This window comes from Gopherus flavomarginatus, chromosome 9 (assembly GCF_025201925.1).
Source record: "Gopherus flavomarginatus isolate rGopFla2 chromosome 9, rGopFla2.mat.asm, whole genome shotgun sequence".
Lineage (NCBI taxonomy): Eukaryota > Metazoa > Chordata > Testudines > Testudinidae > Gopherus > Gopherus flavomarginatus.
Genome location: NC_066625.1, coordinates 69,359,521 through 69,385,490, shown reverse-complemented (window position 1 = coordinate 69,385,490; position 25,970 = coordinate 69,359,521). Strand labels below are relative to the sequence as shown.

The following is a 25,970-nucleotide window of genomic DNA, read 5'->3' as shown; positions in this document are numbered from 1 at the left end:
GTGCATATACAACTTTGCACAGGGGTGTAGATCAAGACAAAAAGTTGTTCCTGGAATAAATAACTGAACATGCATTTAATGCTTAGTTCAGCTTTGCGTAGGAAGAGTCATGCACCTTTCAACATTCAGGGAGAAGGCTCAAGCTGTGGTCAACAGACATCCTTTACCAAATGAAAGCCACAGCTTGAAAACTGCATGGTGGAGCTCTACTTAAATATTAAGTAAAATTGCAGCACGAGTTCACCCTTTTATGGAGTGGATTGTATAGGCTTTTGTACACAACTTGGTTTTCACATCACTTATGGTCTTGGATACAAGGCCTCCATTCACATTTGGTCCCATCACCTCCAAAGTGGCAATGCCCATCAGACTTACTGGGTAATCAATACCTCTAGGTATTGATTAGTTTGCCAATACTAGTACCAGCATTCCTTAATATGATCTTTTCAGCAAAGCTGCAGATGGGGTCTTTAGCACAGATATTTTGGTCTAGAGGATCTAAATGAACATAAAAAATGAAGATCAGTACACAACTGTAAACTTTGTCCACAGCAATATGGTTGTTTAGGAATTAGGCTAGAACATTTACATTCACAGGATATGCCATTATTTAGAATTTCAGAGAAATCTTTATTCTGACAGCAGAAATCTAAACTGTCTGTTCTCGCTGGTTAACTACTCAAAGGGCATAGGGACTGCACTGACTTTCAACGGGAATGAAGTCACATCTGTTTCAGCAGGGGTGTGAAAATGCAGTACAGTGGAAGAATTTTAAAATTTTGCTGTAAAATAGTCTTGCAACTAGAAAGACTTGCACCTTGCCTTTTGTCACTCTTTGACCAGTTCACTTACACATCAGAGGTTTCATACCAAAGGCTGCATTTATGTGGGAATGTGATTGGCCCACAAATACAACCATGAAAGGTCAGTATTTGCGTTCGTTATCAAGGCACACCATTTGAATGACTAAATATGAAAATATTCTTGGTTTACGGAGTAAGTGAAAATTGAAGATTGAATGTCTTTAAAAAGAGGAAGATTGTTTATATTAACAGGTTTTTTTGGGGGGGGTGTTTTTGGTTTTTTGTTGTTTTTTTTTAGAAAAGGGCTATCAACAAGCTATCAAGTGCAATCTGCTACATTATCAGGCATATAGTAAAATAGATTGGTTTGAGGAAACAGTTGTCCTCTTCTAAACCAAAAAATACTACCTTTCAGTGAAGTCAGTTGATTTCTCATGCATGGACGTCAGTCTGCCTTCTCCGAATATTCTGAAAGCCTTCCAAAAGGAAGACACATTAAAACATGGTTTCAGCTTAGCGAATTGATCTTTTCCTATTTAAAGTTACTAGTAAAACTTTGGACATCAAAATGTGGGCGTTAAGGGCCAAGTTGAGGTAAGATTACTATCGCAGTGCTGTCTTCTAGATGCAAAGTTAATTCCCACAGAAATCACCTTTGCTCAGAAATGCAAGGCATTGAAACAAGCATTTGTTAAGGAGTTAAAATTTTCAAACAGTACGTTTTAATTGCCTGTGTTAGACAAATAAGCGCTGATATATAAACATGGTTACATTAAGGTAGTTCTGTAGTCCAACATACTAGAAACTCAGGCCCAGTCATACTTTTAGTGATACAGAAGAGCAAGATTTGGGTTCTAGAAATTCTTCATAAAGATTAAGATATGTAAAATGGTTTAGGAGACCATGGTAAAGACAAGACAAATTTGCACATCACAATAAAAACTAAGCAGATCAATTTATTATGTATACTATACAATGTGTATGTTTGTAAGAAGCAATTGACATTTTATCACCTTAACTTCTGGAGTGGGTATAAAGAGTATGTCCAACAAAACAGCACTCTTGCGGCCTTTGCACAAACACTGTCCTACAGTACCATGAACAATGAGGGAAGCCTTCAGTGCTATAGGTTTGGGGACATATTTTTGAAGCTGTTAATTAATCCACTTGCAACTATTTTGAATAAAATGTTGGTTCTACTTGCTAATGTATAATAAACCTACATGAGTACTACTAGCTAATCACTGCCTATCCTTAAAGGCAAGATAGGAAAGGGACTACCAAGCTACAATGCAGATAGATCTCTGAAAAAGGTTATTTATCAAATGGCAAAACTCATATTATACATTATGTACACAAGTTTGGATAGCTTAGTTATCTTGCTAGAGTAAGATGAAGGTAGGTGTAGATTAGCAGTCAAGTTTGATCTACTGTGAAGCGACTATTGGGCTTCATCATTAAGTCTTAATTAATGATCAATAATGTATATAATCAAACTAGCTGTGCCTGCTGCTGAGGTTTATCAGAAGAGGTTAAGGCTCACAAATCAGTCATTCCCTGGTTAGTAAAACAGTACTTCAAATATGTATTTCTCATGGATCATCTATAATGACATTTGTTACAACTTTAAGAACTGCAAGCCACCAAATGGACAAGCAGCATTTGGTGTCTAATCAATGGTACAAAATAGTGAATTATAGCTGACTGAATGAAATGTTAAATTTAAGCCATTTTTACCTCCCTAAATGTCAAGACAACTCACCCAGTGAATTACTGTGTAGCGTCACTGACAATACACAGAGTCACTTTCAATTGTTAGAATCTTGTTTCAGACCAAATCTTAAATCCTATCAGTAGGTCTAATTTTTCATTTGCTTTCAGTCATACATACAAAAATAAGGAAGGATTTTCACATTAGGACAGACATCTATAAAAAGCAGTTTACTTCTATATATGGATAGATATATTTCCTTGCTATTGTGGTATACACTTATGATATGATAAGACTGTTTTCCTTTCCCAGATTAACTTTTTACTTATGGAAACAGGTATCAATTTTACTGTTTATTCAGTCTGTTCCCATGAAAAATATTCACAAATCTGTTATAATCTTAATGGAAGATAAGGAAAAAGTGGACTGTAATTAGCATATCCTTAATGAATTACTAGCAAAACGACCTATAAAAGACACGTAAGAAGGGACAGATTTCTTTGTGATTTGGAAACTCTCTGGGATGAGTGTCCTCCATTGACCACAATGGGGGAGGGTCAAATAAACTGACAAGATTATGCAAATTAAATCTGCACCAATACCCTTACAGTTATCTAAACCTACCATACACATAATTAACATATCTACTGCTACTCTTTTATGAGAGACCAGAATTTTCAAAATGAGTGAAGTCAATGAGAGCTGCAGATGCTTGGTGCCTATGGAAACGATCAGACTCTTTGGCCATAGTGCATGGTCAAATAGGTCTGAGTTAAGCTTAACTAAGTTTTTCCTCATTTTCTTTGGGATGGGACATTGAAAAGAAGAAAGATTAGTCTAATTTTTCTTCAATGGTCATTTCCCCCACAAGCTTTTTTTTTGAGATGATTACAATACAGAAGATTTTTTAAATGCACATTGTAATTAAAATAATCTTTCATGAATGCTTGTGATGGGGCTGGGTTTACGCAAAGGATTTGTGTTGCAGTTTTCCTTTAAGAAGTGAATGACAAAAGCAAGTTATCCAAGACTCTTGTCTTCTTGGAGAGGTGATTTGGGGGGGGAGGGGGAGGAGGAACAATTCTGAACTCCTCCTTTCAAAACAGGAACTTATAGCCTTGTTGTTAATTGGTTTTTAGTAAGCATTATAAAGCAAGCACTTCATTAACTAATACCTGATCCAGCTAAAAGAGCAAGTTCTGATTCATATTGTGCCCATGCTCAGTTAGTTTTCTGATATCATGTAATTACATTTATATTTTGGTAGCTTCTAAGTGTTACCTGCTGTATCTAGCAATTTAGGTCCCCATATGACCTGCAATGTCTACAGAGAAAGTGAAATTTATCCTTATTTACTGAAATGACTAACTACAATATTATCTATCAATAGACACATCTTGTGTTAATCGACAGATCTCAGTGTATAATACAAGTTTCTATTCTTGGTGTTGATCAAAACCAGTTAGGGTTTGTTGTGCAACACAAAGAACTAAGATGTCCCATCAATAAGTCTACATATTATATCGCCCACCTTAAGAGTTCAGCAAAACAAGATTTCAAATCCTTTCAATTAAAAATGTTAAATATTCCAAATGCATTAATGCCTGTCAATTTCTTAGTAACCCCTAGTAGTTCTGAAGGCTGTCATCAGGGGAACCCCTCAAGGACAGTATAGGTTTTCATACATTTATTTCTCTAATTCCAAATATCCCACAAAGCATTTCAACTTTAAAAACTATAGATTTAAAAGATACTGAACAGAATGGACACCTGCCTTCGAATGTCCATAAGGTACATAATGCAGATTACCATATATGAACATTGAAGGTTGTTACACACAAAAAAAATACAGCTGCAAAAGCATAAGGTTAAGACCAACTCAATCAAGTGTCTATATTAAGTGTTTCATGAATCCTGGGTATACATGTTTGTTACGTTCAGCAGCAAGATTCTGAGCACATAATTTCAGGCTGAGACTTTCAAAGGTACAGAATCATTTGTGCTTCTGGTTGGCACATTCTGCTTTTTAAAATGTAAAATTAATAGACAATTGCAAAAGGTTGTGCAAAACTATTGTATTTACAAAAATGGCACAAGAGTGAATTCAACAGTCTATGCACATGCACACTTCATTCACATCTTCAACAAAAGTGTGTTCTACACTACAGAACTGAAAAAAATACCAGCTTCAACAGGCAGTTGCAAATAAGCACTAGGTTCACAAGAGTTATATGAGAATGGGCAAATATTGCCCAAGTAAAAGTCTATTGTTAAAGCTGAAACAGGTTTAAGGCCATTCATGTTCAAGAGCAGATGCACAAATTGAGCCCCGGTATTGTTTTTACACATGCTTTACCTTCTAGCAACTTGTGGTCTAAACTTCTATTTTAGAGAACAAAACAGAAATCAAACACAGAAGAAAAAGCAACACAACAGGTAGTTATATTAAATACAAACATACTATGTTGCAATTAAGGTGAAATAAGGAAAGCAGAAACATTAAAAATTGTAAAAACTTGCTATTGTCACTTGCTGAAACCAGTCCTACACTAGGAAATAGGCAATATGTACATTTTCAAGTAAATTACTTTACATTGCTCTAACCAAACCTGTCCTTTTTATCAGTGCATTGTTCTCAACTAGTCCAAGTACTACACATTTTACTCTCAACAGTACTCCCTTACAATAGCAGCACACGCTACCACTACCTGCAAAGCTGTCAGTCTCAATGACTTCGTGTAAGGGGGAGGGGGAAGAAAAAAAAAGTGGGGAAAAACTATTCAGGAGAAAATGGGAATGAGAAGATTCATGCAGTTCAGCCATTCTAGTCAGCCAGCCAGCTTGCTAGCAACAAGAGATGGTTTCCGCTGAGGAAGGTCCTGTGGAGTGGGAATGTGATCACCAGTCACTTCTGTCTTGTCAGGAGCTGCGGTAGGAAGTTGCTTGTTCTTCATTTTTGCTTTAGCCATGTTGTAATCCCCAGAATCGAAGTATTTTTGCTAGAAGACAAAAATATTTAAGAATTGAAAAGTTTATCCAATACATGAATGAAATTACATCAGTTATTGAACCAAAGACCATTTCAAAATTCAGAAATAGGTAACTGAGTGGGAAGATTAAAGCAGTGCTCTTAGAAAGGAGAAGAATGAAGAGTTCAAAAACAAAACTATTTTCTACCCCATTTGGGGCACAGTAGCTTTATTAAACACTCCAAAGTAAAACAGTATGTTGAGAACATTAAGACGGCAGAGTTAAGCATGGCAGGTGAAGAAACGCTGATAAGATTGCACATGAAACCATAGGTCTGTCCTGTTGCATAAGCACTTTGCTACTGACCATATTTCTCAAAAGAACAAGAGGCTTCATTCACTCTCAAGGACTTCAACCCCCGACCTGAAAAGCATGGTGAGCTAAGTGAACTCCATAACTCAGAATCATGTACCTCGACAACCAAACTATCTTAGAACGTCCAAAGGATAGAGAGTCTGCTCCAGGAATCCCAGAGCTGTGTTTCCTTAAAAAAAGTGCACCCAGCATATTTAACTAGACTTCACATTATACAGCGAAATTAGTTACGGCCACATTCATAGAAAATCCTTCCTGAGCTGCATGTACTATGGTTAAAGTTAAAATTGTGTCACGGTTATTTTTAGTAGAAGTCACAGATAGATACACAGACAAACAAAAATTCATGGGAGCTGGTGACTTGTCTGTGATTTTACTAAAAATAACAGGGGTGGAGGCAGAGCTAGGTAGGAGGAATGACAGCAGGAGTTCCATGAGGGGGACTGACAGGCTGAGCCCCATCCCCATGGGGAAGAGGAGGAAGGAGGGACACAGCCCTGCCTCCAGCAGTTGTAGCCACAGGGGAGACATGCAGCCCTGGCTCCGGAGCTGGCTGCTGAAGGGGAAGAAGTCACGGAGGTCTCGTAACAATCACAGAATCCGTGACTGCCGTGATTAAATCACAGCCTTAATTATGGTCTTAGGAAAAACAAAAACAAGACAAAAAAATACTGAGGACACACTGAGACACCCCCACACCAGAATATCCCATGGCCCTGTGGTTAGGGCACTCACCTGAGAAGTAAGAGACCCAAGTACAAATCCCTTCTCCATGTCAGGCAGCAGGGGAAATTGAGCCCAGGTCTCCAGCATGCCCTAACCAAAGGTGATAACAGGGATGCTGCCTCTTACTACTGCATTTCTTACCAAAAAAAACCCACCACACACAGCAGCTTCAGTACCTAATTCGAGGAGAGAGCACATGGCTGCAGATCCCAAGTGGAGCTGGCTGACTCCCTCCAGCCCAGACTTACGAACCTAACTCTCTTTGAGGAGTGGAGCTTAGGCATTGGCGTTTCCTACTGGCTGGCTTAGGCAGCTCCCCACTCAGTGTGGTGGTTTGTACTAGTCCCATTCTTAGACACCTAACTCTCCCGATCCATTGAAGGGAGTCTGAGAGTCTAACTCGGAGTTGCAAATTCCACTAGGGCACCTAAATCCCTTTGTAAATCTAGCCCTGAGTGTCTTTGTGATTCCCCCCATAATACTAGTTTTCGCTCTTACATTTCTGTAACAGAAAAGGACAGTGTAGCGTTTACTACATTTATGGAAGGGCTAGTGCTCGTTGCCTCTGGCCAAACAAAAGTGGTATCAGAGACGAAGCAAAATGGATATAGAAGAAAACTGCCTCCTGAAGACTTGTGGCAGACTGTAGAAACAATTGCTTCAAAACTGAGCCACTGTGCCACATGAACAGAAGTCAGAATATGCAGTGCCATATTTTACCCCCCGTATCAATGGGCTAACAACGATTATGGAAATGTAAACATGTGCCCCATCCTCCAAAATCTAGTTACTAACAAAAATTTTGCTTTATTTCCAAAAACAATTCAATTTAAGTGTCTTCCCACACTGCATATTAAAAAGAACCAATGAACAAAGAAGGGAAGTGATTACACAGAGAAACCCGCTACACACGGAACATTGTCTAACGCAGAGAATATTGAAAAAAACCTCAGTAAAATAAAACAGTAAATAAAACAAATCTGACAATTAAAATTCAGAAGCGTGATTTAAGTTGTTAGTGTCCCTCTAAAAGTGAGACATGTAGATGATTCAAGTCTATGAGAAGTGTCAATACATATCAAGACTGTTCTTCCAAATATTAATTGGCTGTATAAGGATGGTCTTTGTTTTACTTATAAAAAACAGACAGTTGGGAGTGGAGAGAATCTGCAATGCCAACCCCTTTCCTCAGTCCGGTTACATTTTGACAACTCTGCAAAGAAAAGGCTAGAGATTTACAACTTTGATATTTAAACCACAAGTTGAACCTACTTTTACAGTGGCTGGAGCAGGCAAACCAAATGTTACTGCCACCCATTAGGTCTCAGCTAATGGCGTTTAGTAAACTAAACTTTTCATCTTTTTCTGGCTTTATTTTTTGCTGCAAAGTGTCAAACATAATCCGGGAACCTGCTGTCCCATTCACTGCATATATTGTAAAGAAGATTCTCTACTTCAGCCCCAGATTTGCCAGTTTTGAGGCTTATGTGACTATTTTTAGGTTATACAAGGAGGCCAAAAATCAGACTTAAAATTAAGCTTCTAGTAATGGAGAAAGTTTTCCTCCACAATCCATATCACCTCTGGAACGGATTACCCTATTTATAGGTTTATAAATTCAAGCCAGTTGGAAGTTAAATACTGTAGAACATGTAACTCACTAGTTAGGTGTTTAATACAGAGAGCACATTACACCCATGCTCAGTGTTCTGTATTAACTACTAATTCATTTCTAGGAGAAGTTTGAGGTACTGGTTTCAACTGTGAAGCCCTGAACAGCTTGAGCCCTGACTGCCTCTCCATTAAGTATGATAGCAGCTGCAATATACAGTGCCTGAGCTAACAATTACCTGGGAAGGGCTGGTGAAGGGGGGCTCTGGAATTTGCATCCTGACCTTGGATTGCCAATGCATTACAGTCACCAAATCTGTGTTATCCCAAGAGTCTTAGGCCAGGTCTACACTGCGAAGTTAACTGGAAAACCCTCCCAGTGCAGCCTTTTTGCTAGTATAACATACATCAGTTCCCTAAGTAAAATAAACTATAACCAGCAAAAGCATATCGACCATAACGTCCTTCGCAGTGCAACATTATATTTAACCGCAGTGAATAGTTCAAGAGACACATGAGCACATACTTAGATATTCTGTTTAAAAACAAATGTTTTCTCTGAGCATAAGAATTGAATGAACATGTTCACTGTACTCTAACGATCATACAAAAAACCCGAACAACTCAGATTCTGTGAGGATAACCCGGGAACACACCTCCATGCACTTACCTTACATCTATGGATTGTACAGGTGAACTATAACAACATGGTTAACCATTCCCAATTCAGCCTCATTTATACTGGCTTCAACTACTGGGAAAGATCCTGACCCTACTCTGGCTGACCTGTGCTGCTCCAACAGCAAAGCACCAAAAAGCGATCTTAACTCCTACCTGAGAATTCCACTCATGTGGCAAAGGACCTGTGCAGCAGCTGTTCCAGCTCAGGGTACAGGAAAACAGGACATTCAGAAAGTTGCTGTCATGGAGTCACCAGGGCGATGCTCTACAACTACTCCATACGAAGCCAGCCAGGACTCTGGAGGAGCATGCATCCTCTCTCTGAGCATGCTGTCTCCAGGGCAAGAAGCTTACACAGCTTAGACCTTTCTGGGACTGACCTTGGAGCATTCAGCATCCCCTTCCACACTGTGCACTTCCCGCAGCGAGTCTGCCCGGGCAGACCTCCTGGGGAAGCCAGAGCACCCTGCATCCTAACTCCGCAGTCAGACGTGACTCTCCGTCAGCCGGTTTATTAGTTGACAGGAACACAGCATAGGACAGAACTTGTTAGCACAGAAATCAGTGACTTTCAGCCAAGTCCATCATCTTGGAGAGCCCAGACCCAGGGTTCTGGCCCTCCCTCTGCTCCCCAAGCCAGCCGAGTGGCCCCTGCCCTGCCTGTTGCTCCTCTTCCAGCCTTTGTCTTGCTTCCCAGGCCAAGAGTCATCTGATCACATCACCCTCCTGGGTCTCAGATTACGAAGGGGTGGCCATAGCATCCATGCAGGCAGCTAGAGTAGCCCCCACAAAAGTCTCACACCCTTATTCCCACCACCTAGACATTGGTGCAATATACAGGGAAATTGAGACACGCACAACATTCATGCAAAACAATAAGACAGAGGCTCAAATACAACATAACAAGGGAAAATTCCCACTATGTCACAGCTGCTACCTCCCACCAATTTGGGGGGGCCATTAACTGCCAACACAACTTTGCATTGGCTGGTAGGTGGGGGATTAAAAATGGCTGGAAGTCACTTTCATATGCCCCTCCCAGCTGGGCTGCACAATAAACAATAAAAGCTAGGATGCTATAGATCTGAAGGTGCATGTACTGCCAGGGGTTGCAGAAGCTTGCACAACACCTGGCATACCATGACTGCTCATCTAATCACAGAGGACACTTTACATAGTGCCTTTCACACAAACATATTGAACAGTTTACAGATGGGTGAATGAAAGCACAAAATAGATGAGATACTGGCCCAATGTAAAAAAACAAAACAAACCACCAGCTGAGTTGGGAACAGCACAGAAGTGCTGACTCATTCCATACTATTCTACCCATTAGATCAGTTCTCTACAGGCTGGGGTATACATTTATGACTACAATACCTGTGATGTCCACAGTACAATGAACACATTTCAATGAACCACTGTGGTCTTCATGTAGCTACTCAGAATTTGGGCAAATATTTTTTAAGAGCAGCCACTACTTTTGGCAATCCTAAAACAGGAAGGATGAACAAACATTTCCCATGGCTTTTACTGCTTGTGACGTTATCTGATTAAAATAGGCCCATACAGACCAGTGTATGGTTTTCAAACTTTTTTCCTGGCAAGCCAGTTGAAGAAAATTGTTGATGACTGCGACCTAACGGAGCTGGGGATGAACGGTTTGGGGTGTGGGAGGGGCTCAGGGCTGGGGCAGAGGGTTGGGGAGCAGGGAGTGAGGGCTGTGGGGTGGGGCCAGGAATGAGGGGCTCCAGGTTGGGGTGCAGGCTCTGAGGTGGGGCCTGGATGAGGGTTTTGGGGCACAGGAGGGGACTCCAGGCTGTGGCAGGGGGTTGGGGTGCAGGAGGAGGTCATGTCTCTGGGCTGGGATGAGAGGTTTGGGGTGCAGGGTTACCTCCAGCAGCTCCCAGTCAGCGGCGCAGCCAGGGTGCAGAGGTAGGCTTCCTGTTGGTCCTGGCACCATGGACCACGCTGCACCCTGGAAGATGCCAGCAGCAAGTCCAGCTCCTAGGCAGAGGTACATAAGCAGCTCTTGCCCGCAGGCACCATGCCCGCCAACAGGAGTGCAGAGCCAGTGCCTTGTGGCACCCCTGCCTAGGACCCGGACCTGCTGCTGGCCGCTTCTGGGGCGCAGCGCGGTGTCGGAACAGGTAGGGACTACCCTGCCTTAGCTGGGCTGCACTGCCGAAAGGACTTCTAAAGGCCCAGTCGGTGGTGCTGACCAGAGCTTCTGCGACCCAGTCCCTTCCATTCTGTGACCCAGTTCTGGATCGCAACACAGTTTGAAAACCACCAATATAGATCATTGTTGCAACCACTGTTATACATTTGTAACAAATCTTGTACAAAGGTTGTCAAGTGAGGTGTCTATGAAAAGGTTATGAGTTGCTGGTTATGCTTATGCTATCTGTATGCATGTATCGTTTTTGTATTTGAAGGTATGAGTATTGGCTCTATACCTGTATTTCAAATGTTTGCTCCTAGGGTAATTAACAAGGTAGTTAGCCAATACATCATGGAGGGACTGTTCAAATTGAGTGGCCCATCAAAAGGACACTTAACTTACAATGGACCATGAGAGATGCCCATCTACACTGAGTGGACTGTCCTGTAAACATGCTGTCCGGAGTACAGGTAACGGCTTCCTGCAATGACAGAGTGAAACTGGGCAGGGACATGTGACTTGCCCATGTGACTCCAAATTCCCATCTTTTACCTGTAATTTTCTACTAGCTGTGCTGAGGGGTTGTTTTTTTTTTTTTGGTGGAAACAATGGGTTTCCCACAACATGGCAGAAGATATAAAATGCCCTGGAAACCCCTCCATTTTGCCTCTATCATGCTCCAGCCTCTTTCCTGCTCAAGCCTCTGGACTATGAACTTATCCTAATTGGAGCATTATAATCAATGGACTGAGGAACTTACCATGATTTGGAAGCAGCCAGAGACTTGACTTCAGCCAGCAGTTTATTCTATCACTGCTACAAGTCTGAACCAAGAACTTTGCAATTACTGTATGTATGTGATTCCTTTAACCAATTTTAACTCTCACCTTTCTTTCTTTCTATAAATAAACCTTTAGATACTAAAGGATTGGCATCAGCATGATGTTTGGGTAAGATCTGAGTTATATTTTGACCTGGGTGTGTGGCTGGTCCTTTGGGATCCGAAGAACCTTTTATTTGATGAGACTGGGTGTAAAGAACCATTCATCTCTAAATCCAGTGTTTTCGGTGGTAATACAAGGACTGGGATGCCCAAGGAAACTGCTTTTATGACTTCTTGTTAGCCAGTGTGGTGAAACAGAAGTTTACTTTTGTTGCTGGTCTGGTATAACCCATGGGAGATTAGCCACCAATCTTTGGGTTTACCTGCCCTATTTTCTTAGCAGGTCGTCCTGAATTTGGCATCCTCATTTGTGACCCACTTAGGCACGGTTACACTGCTATAGTGTAAAAAGTTACTGACTTCAAAAAACAACATTAAAAAGGATTTTGAACACTGCATGGCTTTAGTCTAGGGTAAGAGTACAGAGCATTACTCTCTGGCTCAACAAAAACCTTAGCAGCTTGTATGCGTTATCTGCATAAGTATGGTGATGGTGGTGGGGGAAATCACGGCAATAAGCATTTCACATTTACTTTTCCATGCTATGAGACTTGTATCAATTTACAAAACAGAACTCACTCCTTTCTGAAGCCTCTTCCTCAAGAAATCTGAACCCCCAGGCTTTTGGCCTAGATGAGGGTATCTTGCTTTCAATTTTGCTTCTTCAACTTTTTCTGGACTGATCACCTTATCTTCCATTTCCTGAAACATATGCAATTAAAAAAATTATTTCTGTAAACACCGATGCCAGAACTCCCCCACTATGCAATTCAATAGCACACTGATCCATGTTAGCCATCTGATGCCACAAACCATTAGAGAGGATTTGACTAGACACTGTTCAGCATTTTTCTAAGAGCTTTGATCGCAGCAACTACAGAGTGTCCCCCTCTCCCATCTTAAAATTAAATATACAAGGCAAAAGAGATTCCTGCTGTATCTCGCAGGACTCCCATTTTACAAACAGCTGATAACACTGTATCAGCCAATGTATCCAATTTCATAGAGCAAGCATAATGGTTCAAAAACTTTTGAAGTCTATATAAGTGCCAGTAGGACCTTTTCCAAGCATCCCTCCTACATCCTACTTAAAGCTGCACAAGAAAAGATCTGTGTAGATGTTAGTTTGTGATGAGACTTCTCTTTCATGACTGTACTATAGCTATGGAGTATTAGCATCACCCCACACTGCATACAGATATCAGAATAATACAGCTCTGAAACCTTACCTGCCATTATAGTCAGGAAATTATAGCACATTTTTAGATACTGGCTTTTTATGGAATACTAATGAATCTATAAGTAGTCTGATATATGTTCCAACAGATTTCCACAGGCTGATACAGTACAAGCTTAAGATTGAGTAATGTCCATCGCACCGATGGAACAGACTGATGCATACAACAGATCAAGTGATTCAACATTTTAAAGATATCTACTCTACAGAGACAAGAATTTGTGGCCTCTTGTTTCTCAAGATCACCCTCTATTTTGCTTATTTGCTCATATTATATGTATATATGAAAGAGCACGTGCATATCTTCCAGATGCATGAAATCATTATCAGACCAATCATTTTCAGAAACAAGTATTTTCTTCTATTCAATACTGTTATGTTGATGTTACTTTCCAATGCAGAGGCCAAGCTTAGACTACTTCTGGTACTCAACCAGGGCAAGATTTTGGGGAGGTCCTTTTGATTTAGGCTGGTTGATGCTGCTTTTAATCTGGAAGGCTGGCTAAATGCTCCTGTTGTGAAAATTAAGGCACAGCAAGACTTTTGGACAAGTAGTAAAGGGATGAGAACTCTCACTGAGATTGTCACCCAACTGCATCCAGCTCATCTTTAAAAGTTACCATAATTAAAGCCTCTCCCTGGTATCACCCTTTCCCTTGTTACCTCTTTGGAAAGCCAGAGGATTCACCACATGCAATATTTTCCTGTCCAGACACAACTCAAACAGTGGAGAATTGTGAGACACTCCCAACTTAAATATACTGGAGAACTAGATTACACAATTACATTAAATTCAGTTTGTTAAGATTGTGCAAAAAGACTGAACTTCCTCACATACTGATGGGCTCCGAATTTGCAGGATCTTGTGAGGAAGGACTTTGGAATCTTCACAGAAAATTCAATGACAGCATAGGCACACCATGCAGGAGCACTTGAACCAGTCTATTGCAATACATTAATGAACCAGAAAGCAGCCAGTTGGTAAATAGATATAGAAGACCTATCAAGTCATCTAACTCACCTCTCTGCCAAGGCAATGTTGTACCCTCCAGCACATTTTTCTGTTTTGTCTAGTTTTAACAGTCTCATGAAGTTGCACTGAACAGTAAATGGCATCTCATTTGGAGGTTGCACTAATCAAGATATCTTTTCATATATAAAGATCACTTCCAACAACAGTGCTGTGATGCTGACAGATCAGCTCAGGCCAGAGCCATAGGCCAATTCACTTGTGTGTGAATATCAAAGGAGTTAAATGTAGTAGCATATAGATTCATAGACTCTAGGACTGGAAGGGACCTCGAGAGGTCATCGAGTCCAGTCCCCTGCCCTCATGGCAGGACCAAATACTGTCTAGACCATCCCTAATAGACATTTATCTAACCTACTCTTAAATATCTCTAGAGATGGAGATTCCACAACTTCCCTAGGCAATCTATTCCAGTGTTTAACTACCCTGACAGTTAGGAACTTTTTCCTAATGTCCAACCTAAATCTCCCCTGCTGCAGTTTAAGCCCATTGCTTCTTGTTCTATCATTGGAGGCTAAGGTGAACAAGTTTTCTCCCTCCTCCTGATGACACCCTTTTAGATACCTGAAAACTGCTATCATGTCCCCTCTCAGTCTTCTCTTTTCCAAACTAAACAAACTCAATTCCTTCAGCCTTCCTTCATAGGTCATGTTCTCAAGACCTTTAATCATTCTCGTTGCTCTTCTCTGGACCCTCTCCAGTTTCTCCACATCTTTCTTGAAATGCGGTGCCCAGAACTGGACACAATACAATGTTTGGTAATTATATATTATATTCAAGGCAATTCACTTGTGAGTTAACAGAGCTCAAAGGAGATGTTAATTGTATTGTTTTTGCCTGTCTATATCCTGTTGCTTACTATTACATTTACATTATACAGGCCTGGTAATTAAATAACTCTAGATCAAAGTATGTGTTAATGAAGTATATTCAGGTGTTAGAACTTCATGAAAACTAACAGAATGTTACTTGTATTGTTTTCACTTATCTATTCCTATTATATTGTAATAGCAAGCATTCACATTATGCATATCCTACTCCTGGGGGAATTCTGCACCACTGCGCACTGCAGAAATTAATGTTGTGTATGTAGAATTTCCTTTCCCCCCACAGAAATGGGCTGCAGTGCTGCTGGCCGCCACTAGGGACCACTTAACCTGGCAGAGACCATTTCACACATAGAAGACACTGCTGGGGAGGGACCTACAGGGTTCCCAGGAGCTGCAGTTCCCAGCGTGCCTGGAGGGAAGAAGGTGGTAGTGCACAGGAAACTCCACATAAGCCTGGGACTGAGCATCAAGCTGTTTCTCCCTCTGGATCCCTGAGCTCTGAGGAGTATGGGGGTGGGTGTCTGGTCTGGGAGGAGCCCACAGCTGAGATCTGTGAGTGTGGAGGGGGGTGCCATTTAGCTGGGCTCAGGGGGAAAGGGGGTGGGTGTCTGGGCAAGGGGGGGCCCTCTCCGGCTGGGCTATAGGAGGCACGTAAAGGGGTTGCAGGTATCTGGGCCAAGAGGGCCCCACAGCTGGTCTCTGGGGGGGGAGGGGTTGTGGCTATTTGGCCTCCCAGCTGGGCTCGGCAGGGGATAGGGAGAGGCGGCAGAGAAACAGGAACTGGGTTGTCACAGGGGTTTTTTTAACTCTATTCCTGGGGAAATTCTTTGTGTGTCACAGTCATACCTGCTGAAAGGTATTTTGAAATAAATAAATAAATAACCAAAATAACTGAAACTGATGTGATTATGTAGTGTTATTTCTGACAAATAAAATTTGCAGAATTTTAAAATATTGTGTGCAAAAAATATTTTTTCTGGCACAGAATTCTCCCAGGAGTAATATTCCTGTAAGTGGAAATGCTAATTCAAAGCAATTGACCATTATGTGAGTAAAAACAATTATCAAATTATTGTACAGACAAGAATTCAAAGGAAGATCCTTTACCTCTGACTGTTTCGAATTTAAGGGGGTAGAACAACTGAACAAAAAGATGGAGATCCCTAGAGTTATTCTGGGTAGCCCTGAGGAGACGTTGGGACACCGGCAGATTACTACATCTCTGCTATCATTTTGGATTTACAAACTTTGACTCACAGGTTAATGTATTTTACCTGCTTTAATCTCTCAAAAACTCATTTCTTTTTCTTAGCTAATAAAACTTTAGTTAATTAGAGAATTGGCTGACAGCATTGTCTTTGATGTGAGATCCAGAGTACGAACTGATCTGAGGGCAAGCGACTGGTCGTTTGGGACTGGGAGAAACCTGATGTGTGATTTTTGGTTTGTGAGACCATTAACTCAAAGTTCAGTTTGTCTGGGTAGCAACATGGGCTGGAGAAGCTAAGGGGACTTCATTGTAGTACTGATATAGTGATTCAGGAGTTCACATTTGTTACTGGCTTGGTGAAATCTAATTATAGAACATACCAGGTTGGAGTGCCTGCCCTGTTTTCTGACAGTCTGACCTAAGATTGGAACTAACAGTTGTGAGCCACTCCAGATAGCATGACAAGTGCCTACTATCACACTGGGTCAGTGTGTGTGTGTGCGTGTGTAGACAGAATTGTGATACCCAATTGAACACAATACCATCACTTTGTACAAATTGAACACAATACCATCACTTTGTACAAAACCATGTGTTTTCCCAGGAAGTCTTCCATGCAAATTCTGACAAGCTCTGACAGCTAATAGCTTGTGAGTCCTAGTTATTATAGCTATAGATTGATGATGTTTGGTAAATGTGACCCTCGCACAGCACCTTTACTCAACTTAAAGCCAGAGAAGACAGAACATTTAAGACAAATATGACATTTAAGACAATAGGCAGACAAATATCTTCATGTAGTGGCATTAGTAAATGAGGACCAACATCCAGCATAAATACACTGTTTTGCTGTTTCTTAAAGGAAACTCAGCTTGTGCTAGTTTACGTGTTGACAAGCTAGCATATTACCATAAAGTCAACAAACATAGAATTTGCATTTATGCTACTGTAGCAAAACTAATTAAGTGTATTAATACCTGAACAGGATGCAGAATATGGTTGTCTACTACTGATCTGAACAGTGGAAACCCATAAATCAATGGCATTAGTGAATTCCGGAAAAGGATACATTCTCTAGACATGTTACAAAAAGCAAAATCCAGGCAGATCTTTGACAGCTTATTTGGAGGAAGGACATGTACAATTGACACGTTTCTGAATTAGGCAGCCGTAAGTAAGCATGCAAACTCTCTAAAGGAATTAATTCTGCAACCCTTTATTAAGTAAGATATACCAAGATGTCTGACATACAATGCACTGTCAGGGCTTGTCTACACTTACCCAGGGATCCACGAGCGATGCATCAGCAGTCGATTTAGCAGGTCTAATGAAGACCTGCTAAATCAACCACAGACCACTCTCTCCTCGACTCCTGTACTTCCCCAGATCGAGAAGAGTAAAGGGAGTCAATAAGAGAGCATCTCCTGTCGACATCACGTATTATGGACCCCACAGTAAGTAGATCTAAGCTATGCAATTTGAGTTACATGAATGGAGTAACTGAAGTCAACGTAGCTTAGATCAATTTTTCCCTGTAGTGTAGACAAGGCCTCAGACAATAAAATTTTGGAGCAGAGATCAGAATGCACAGCTTCCTTTTCCCTATCAGGACAAAAAAAAATCTAAATATGTAGATGTACAGTTTCTTCTAATTATATGACTCAAAGAAGTGACTATTAGTTCTTCTCAAACTATAGTCTGCTCAATGAGAATACCAGAATAAAACATCGAGAGTACTCCAAAGGGAGATTTTACAAAAATAAAAATCTGAAGACCAATAAATTGAATCCAAGATAAACTGCTGTGGCAAAAGCAGATATTTAAACAGGAGTAAACTGCAGCTTCCCAGGAGAGGCTTCTTGGACATATGAAGCTCTAAGACTAGACAAAATGAACTGACAAAGCCCATTGTCATTCTTTGGCAAATGACAGGTATTTTGTAATAGGGCACCCCCTTCCCCACCCACAAATTTTACACCAAAGACAATAAATTGGTCTGCGTGTCTTAAGTTTCAAGTTATTTTTAGCCCTTATTTAACATTTTTTATTCCTCTACTCTAACAAGCATACAGTAAAGGTTTCTAAAATGTAACTCTTTCAACTAGAAAAACTTCTGATGATTTAACAACCTCTGCCCAGTTCAGATTATCAGGCTATATCCAAATACAAGAGTTATTTGAAAGTCAGATTTTCACAGAAGATAGTGTTGCAAAATAAAAAGTTTATAATCTAAAGAATTGTCTGAGTTTCAGTTCTAAGTGTTTACTGAATCAGGGTTTATTTCTGTGCTTCCACAGCTTTGTAGGATTTTTTCCTCTGCGTGCATAACTTTAGTGATACAGATACTACAGTTCTAATACAATAACATTCTGATAATCCAGTCTAGAACAGTGACATTTTCCCAGGCAAAACACTGCTAAAACTTTCAGGCAATATTTCTCATTTCCTGCTACAAAAGACAGCATTTGATTTGCCCTGTGGAAATACTGGTGATGACTGTGCAAACTGCTTTCCTGTCTTGTCACAGGGTTCCTGCGTTTATTCATGGCACATAAAATCAGTGAGAGACTGAACATCAAAGATGTGACAATATGTACAGATTTTAAAGCAAGTAACCCTGAAAAAGTTGTTAATTTACTATTAGTTGACAATTGGGAAGAGGGCAGGGCAAGATGTCCCCAGCTCCCAAATGAAACACCTTGAGGGTGCACAAATTAAACTACTAGTCAATAAAATCTAGTATGCAGTTTATTAAATGTTTTTAATTCCATTAATACAACTTTGTAACAATTACACATACAACATCCTAAGAGGATGCAAATCAAATTTGAGTTCAGTTTTTATAATTCAAAGTTTGTTCTTATAAATTTCTTTGATTTGGACTATTAAACTAGATTGGGTCTATTTCAAATCAATTTCACAGTGGAACTACAGCACCAGAACAGTGATCCAAAATTTGGTTCCAAAAAAATCTCCATTACATGTTTAACCTTTGAAGATTTCATATTGATATTTGGTTAACATCGTAAAGTTTTCAGCCTGTGTCAACTGCTTGAACTAGAACTCTAAAAAAGATATAAGCTATATTGTTGCATAATTTAGTACTAAGAATACTCACATATACAGAGCTATTCTGATAGAGATGCATAGTCTGAAATGTGTGTTTTAGTATATTTTGGATAGCAACACTGTCCCGTCAATAGTTTTTCCACAAATGTTTTCCAATCTTAAGAACATTAAGCTATTGAACACAGAAAATTGTACTTGTTTTAGGAAGTTTGAACTGGTTTAGGTCTTCATTAAGATATTTCAATCAGTTAACATTAGCCCCAAACCCTTTCTACCTAGTTCAGCTGGTTCGGGTCAGACACAAGAAAATAGGTGGATGACGGCAGAGCTTTCTCTACACTCCAGAGCTTACAGTGACAAAGCTGTACCGATGCAGCTGTGCCACTGAAAGGTCTTCCATGTAGCTGCTCAATGCCAATGAGAGAGAGCGCGAGCTTTCCCATTGGCATAATTAAACCACCCCAATGAGCAGCAGTAGCTATGCTTGTGGGAGAATGTTCCCTGCTGACATAGGGGTGTCCACACTGACACTTCTGTCAGCATAACTAATGTTGCTCAGGGGTGTGCTTTTTTCACATCCCTAAGCAACATAAGTTATACCAACAAAAGTGCTAATGTACACATATATTTGCTCTCCAGACTATCACCTAAATTTAGACTGTTTGGGGTAAAAAGTCACAGCACTTCAGCACAACAGAAGTGATTCCATAACTTAAGTTCAATTAGGAAAACTTGATAAACACAAAAAAACAAAAAAAAAACCATGTATTGTTGCTATATGGTCTAGCATTGCAAACATTACAAGCCTAAAAAGAAGAGAGACTTTTTGTAGTCCAAATCAAGGGGGAAAAAACAAAGACAGCATAAAACTAGGGAAGCTAGATTCCAGTTTTCAAACTCCAAGATGCTATAAGTAACAGATGTAATGTTTTAAAGTTGGCCAATGATTTCTTATAAAATGGCCATTTTCAATGATGACAGGTCATAAGTATGGTACAGCAGTTTTGTCTTGGATGCTCTCCATTTTTTATGGTCTCTAGGAAAAGCTGAGAAAGACGCTCAAGATGCCTGCTGCTTGCTCCTTGAGCCACTCAGCAATTAGGATGCTGGTAAAATGGTGGATAGTTTCCTGCCACCAAGACTGCACATGAAAACCTCAGACCCCTAGAACATAGACGACTACAGAGACTAGCTGGGGGAGAGGGAAAGGCCCTGGGAGTAATGAGGAGAGGGAAAGTGATCATTCCCCGCTGCCCCAGGCATATTAATGGTTTATTTATCAGAAGAATAAAATTCCTCCTTATGAAACAATGTGCAAGGGTCAATATCTTAGCGTTTTTCACCTCTCAGCCATGTTAAGCTATAGAGTCGGGGGCCTACAACACCCTGCTCCGCTTACAGTCACACATCCCAGCTGCCCGCAGACAGCAACACCCCTCGGGACAGAGCTCAGCACGGGTAAGCCCTGATCCTGCAGTGGGCCGCAGCGCTTCAATGCAGGAGCCGGGGCAGGGGGCTGCGCGCCACGCCATCCTTCCCGCGGGGAAGCAGCCCCCGAGCTAAGAGCTCGCGTACACCCGCTCCCGAGGCGCCTCCCCAGCCAGGATCAGCAACAGCAACGCGTCCCACCGAGACAATCCCCGTCCCGCAAGAAAGCCGGCCTGCTGCCCGGCAGCGGCCACCGCGCTTAGGGGGCTCCCCTCAGTCCCTCGCCAGGAGCAAAGCGGGGCCTCCGCGCGAGCAGCCGAAGGGCAGCTCAGGCCCGGGGCCCCGCGCCCCGATGGAAGCAGCGGCCCCCGCAGGCCGGGAAAGGGGAGTGTTAGCCGCCAGAGACGGAGCACGCTGCTGACCCAGCCGGGCCGCAGCTGACCCGGCCCCGAGGGCGGTCGGAACCGACACAGCTCCGCAGAGAGTAGCCGCCCTCCCACACGTGCCCTGAGGAGGCACGACCCGGCCGCCCACCTTCTGCTCCTCGGCCGAGGCGGACTCCGGGCTCTCGGCGGACATAGCACCTCCAGCAGCAGCTGCAAGAGAAGGAGACGGAAGGAAGAGAGAAAGAACAGCCGCCTCCGTCCTTCGCTACCACCACCAGACTTCACACCGATCGCCTCCCGCACAAGATGGCCGCCAGGCTTACGACGGCGAGCCGGCGGGATCAGACTTCCTCCGCTCTCACGCTCCCCAGTAACTCAGCCAACCCGCTGCTCAACCCAGCGGCAAGGGAGAGCGAATAAGCAGAAAAGAACTTTCCTACTTCCGCATCTCTCTACCGCGACTTCCGCCTTTAACGTCATATCCGCCCCCCTCTGCAGATGTGTAGTGGGAGTTGTAGTATAAGCTTTTGTCTTGGCCTAGTCTAACCTTTAGGGTTGCTACTACTTCCTGTCCCTGATTATACCATTTCGAGAGAAGAGAGCAAGGTGGACCTGCGTTAAAACTGCATTCTAGCTAGGGTGACCATATTTCCCAAAGGGAAAATGGGACACTCCATGGGGCTGGCCCAAGCCACTTGCTAGGATTGCCAGGCATCTGGTTTTCGAACGGAACAGCCTGTTGAAAAGGGACCCTGGTGGCTCCGGTCAGCACTAGTGACCAAGCTGTTAAAAGTCTGGTCGGTAGCGCAGCAGGGGCCCAGGCCTAAGGCCTCTAGGCATATGGGCATCCAGGGAAGCTCTGAGTGCCAGTTCTGCAGCTTCCATTGGTCAGGAATCCTACTGCTTGCCCAAGCCCTGCCTCTCCACCGCACATGGGGCTAACCCAAGTTGCTGGCCTGAAACCTGCCTCCCCCACACACAGGGCTTGCATTGAAGCTCTGCCTGCTCCCCTGTGGGGCTGGCATTGCCCCTCACTGGAGTCCTGCCTCTCCCACTCCCCCACCAATATGGCTGGTGTTGCTGCTCCCCGAGCCCTGCCTGCCCCCACTTTTGCCAAAAAAGTTAGGACTGGCTAAAAATGGGACTGTCTTGGCCAAAATGAGATGTATGTTCACCTTAATCCTAGCACTTTGCCTGCAGTGAAAACAGGCCTAAGCATGAGAGGAGGCCTCTGCTCAGGTTAACTGGGGTGGTTCAATTTTTACAGGTCACACGCTTGTTCTGAAAAATTAGTATGGACTACCAAAGAGAGAACACCACAGTAAATGTTGCTGTTAACACTGATTATATTGTAAACACATATACTTTCCATGGACCATAGTTGATTATTGGTGTATTTGTATTTCTACTAATAGATGTGCTAGTTATTAGGATAGAGCACATGGAGTGAGCTAGGATGTTTGTGTGGAGTGGCACAGAGAGCATTGCATACATCTTGAGAATGTAAGGGAAAAACTGAGGCTGAAAGAAGAACTTTTATTAAAATAGTGAGATTTTTAAAAGATTCAATCATCTTTTTGGTGTTTTCCTCCAACTTCCCTTGCCAACCCTGACAAATTTATAGTAAGCATAGCTATTTTGGCTGCTAGGATAAGAGGACTTGCTGAAGGACCAAACTAAGATCAGAGCTATATTGTGCTGGGCACTGCCATTAACGTAAGAGTAAGAACAGTCCCACAGTGCAGTGATGAGTTTGTGATGTGGGAGCTGGAACTGACACTAACTAAACGCATCATCTCATAAAGGAGGTATCGACTGTATTAGATAGGAGGATCAGTTTTTAATCCCTGCTGAGCTGGCCAGGATACAAACTGGAAACTTACAAGTGAAAGGCTTTATAGCTCATTAGCAACAGCCAGAGGTAGTCAGGCCCCTGTAAGCATTAACGTAATACCTTTGAGAGTGAATCTGCTTTCTGGAAAACTAATTTATATTCAGAAATAAAAGTAAATTCTGAGCTTTTTGGAGCTTATATAGTATGGATCTTCCACCCTCTAGCCACACAGGTTTGATGGGAGAATGGACATGCCCTCTACAGTGTTTCCAGCTCTGTTAGGATTATCATGAATGGGTGAGGTATGGCATTTTAAAGAAGGCCTGGAAGGTCTGAGATGTTTGGTGGTTAGTTTTTGTTCTGCTTGGTTTTTTTTACCAGCAGAAAACCAGGCACCTCAGATTTGGTCATTCCTGTTTTTGCTAGGCCTCTGGATGTGTCTTACACTTCCGCTGACTGGACAGACAAAGTCTTTCTTTCTCCAGAACATTGTAACAATCTGACTAAAATGTCTGTTCCATCTCTACTTTCACTGTCTTCGTTCTTGAAGTAATAATTTCATAGTTCTGTCAATCATCAGAATGTTTCAAACTAGACAGTACCAGAATTTGATGTAAAAACAATGTAAAATGATACCGAAGCCTTCATCCTAAGAGAATAAGCCCAATTTGTTTCCCTTTGCAGTTCACCTTTAAAATCCTCTTGCAGTTTCAAACACAGAAACACTAACCCATGAACCAATCCCTGTAACAAACCCCGTTGCCTTCTCTGTTCCCTTATCTACTCTAGCAACACCATCATAGGACCCAACCACACCATCAGAGGCTCATTCACTCGCACATCTACCAATGTGATATATGCCATCATGTGCCAGCAATGCCCCTCTGCCACGTCCATTGGCCAAACTGGACCATCTCTATGTAAAAGGATAAATGGACACAAATCAGACATTAGGAATGGTAACATACAAAACCCAGTAAGAGATACCTTCAATCTCCCTGGACACTAAGGGTTTGGCTACACTTGCAGGTGTACACCGCTGGGAGTTAAATCTGTCTTCGTACAGCTGTGTAGGGAAAGTGCTGGAGTGTGGCCACACTGACAACTACCAGCGCTACAGTGCGGCCACATTTGCAGCAATGGTGGGAGTGGTGCATTATGGGCAGCTATCCCATAGAGCACCTCGTCCCATTTTGGCACCGTGGGTTGTGGGAAGGGGGTGGAGGGTGCGGGTCATTCTGCTTCCTGTCACAACGCCCCATGATGCATCGCTTCACATCGCAGCAATCCCTGCTTTTCCGTCCACGTTTGGCACCATCTTGCCTCTTTCAACGGTTTCTGTGCTGCACGATTTCTGTGGGAAATGGAGTCCGAACTGCTGAGGAGTATGCTGACTAGTCTCGCCAGAACATCACGTTTGGTAGCTGAGCTATTCCTTAAGATCCAAAGTGATGAGGAGTCCGACGATAATAGCGAGTCGCCTGACACGTATGACACTAACTTGCTTCTGGCATTCATGGAAATGTTCAGCACCGTAGAACGCTGCTTTTGGGCTCGGGAAACAAGCACTGAGTGGTGGGATCACATCGTTATGGAAGTCTGGGATGACGAGCAGTGGCTGCAGAACTTTCGGATGAGAAAAGCCACTTTCATGGGACTGTGTGAGGAGCTCGCCCCTACCCTGTGGCACAAGGACACGGTGGAGAAGCGAGTGGCTCTTGCAATCTGGAAGCTGGCAACTCCAGACAGCTCTCAATCGGTTGCGAACCAGTTTGGAGTGGGAAAGTCGACCATTGGATCGTGTTGATGCAAGTTTGCAGGGCCATTAATCACATCCTGCTAAGAAGAACCGTGACTCTGGGGAACATGCAGGACATTGTGGATGGCTTTGCACAAATGGGTTTCCCTAACTGTGGAGGGGCGATAGATAGGACCCATATTCCTATTCTGGCACCACCCCACCTAGTATCTGAGTACGTTAATCGGAAGGAGTATTTCTCTATGGTTCTCCAGGCGCTTGTGGATCACTGTGGGCGTTTCATTGACATCAACGCAGGCTGGCCCAGAAAGGTGCTTGACGCACGCATCTTTCGGAACACGGGCCTGTTCAGGAAGCTGCCGGCCAGGACTTTTTTCCCAGACTGGAAGATCACAGTAGGGGATGTTGAAATGCCCATTGTGATCTTTGGAGACCCCGCTTGCCCATTAATGCTGTAGCTCATGAAACCGTACATAGGAAGCCTTGACAGCAGCACGGAACAGTTCAATTACAAGCTGAGCCGGTGCCGAATGACTGTGGAGTGTGCTTTTGGCCGTTTAAAGGGGCGCTGGTGATCTCTGTATGGGAAGCTGGACTTGGGGGAAAGCAGCATTCCCGTGGTTATATCTGCATACTGTACCCTCCATAATATTTGTGAAGGGAAGGGCGAAAGATTCAGTCAGGCATGGACCTCTGAGGGTCAACGCCTGGAGGCTGAATTTGCACAGCCAGAGAGCAGGGCTACTAGAGAGGCCCAGCACACGGCTGCAAGGATTAGAGATGCCTTGAGGGAGGAATTTGAGGCTGAAAACCAACAGTAATGTTTGGTCCCTTGCATGGGAGTGAAGTGCAGTGGTTACAATGTTAGTAGGAATCTGTGTTTCCTAAGCTGATTTGCAGTGCCTGTTTCTTTCCTGGGCTAAGGTATCTTTGACTTTCTGCAATAATAAAGACTCTTTTCAAAGCCAAAAATTCATTTATTGAAAAGAAAATTACTTTATTGACAGACACACAACATTTTGGGAACCTAAAAGGGCAGGGAGGTGTGGTGGGAACTGTACAGTCACAGGCTTGAATATGTCCTGTCTGGAGTGCTGTGCAATGACTGCTGCACTTCAGGATGCCTATACTGCATGGTGATGGGGGTTTAGTGCAGAGGGTAAGGGTCGTAGTTCTCAGGGCTGGTTGGTGAACGTACAGGTG

General features: G+C 42.6%; 1 protein-coding gene across 1 annotated transcript; it reads right to left on the bottom strand.

The window, feature by feature from the left end:
- Positions 1–4,574: 4,574 nt before the first annotated feature.
- ARPP19 (cAMP regulated phosphoprotein 19) lies at positions 4,575–21,592 on the bottom strand. The gene is made up of 3 exons (XM_050966938.1): positions 21,323–21,592; positions 12,564–12,686; positions 4,575–5,513 (listed from the first exon to the last, which is right to left on the bottom strand). The coding sequence occupies exons 1-3, from the start codon at positions 21,365–21,367 to the stop codon at positions 5,343–5,345; spliced, it is 339 nt and encodes a 112-aa protein (XP_050822895.1). The 5' UTR covers positions 21,368–21,592; the 3' UTR covers positions 4,575–5,342.
- Between the last annotated feature and the right edge of the window lie 4,378 nt (positions 21,593–25,970).

Bases quoted from the DNA above. Each gene is read 5' to 3' on its own strand.
- ARPP19 (XM_050966938.1), bottom strand. From the start codon at position 21,367: ATGTCCGCCGAGAGCCCGGAGTCCGCCTCGGCCGAGGAGCAGAAG. The intron at 12,687-21,322 runs GTGGGCGGCCGG...CATATGTTTCAG, and splicing joins CCTCGGCCGAGGAGCAGAAG to GAAATGGAAGATAAGGTGAT. The intron at 5,514-12,563 runs GTGAGTTCTGTT...TTTGTCTTCTAG, and splicing joins GGAAGAGGCTTCAGAAAGGA to CAAAAATACTTCGATTCTGG.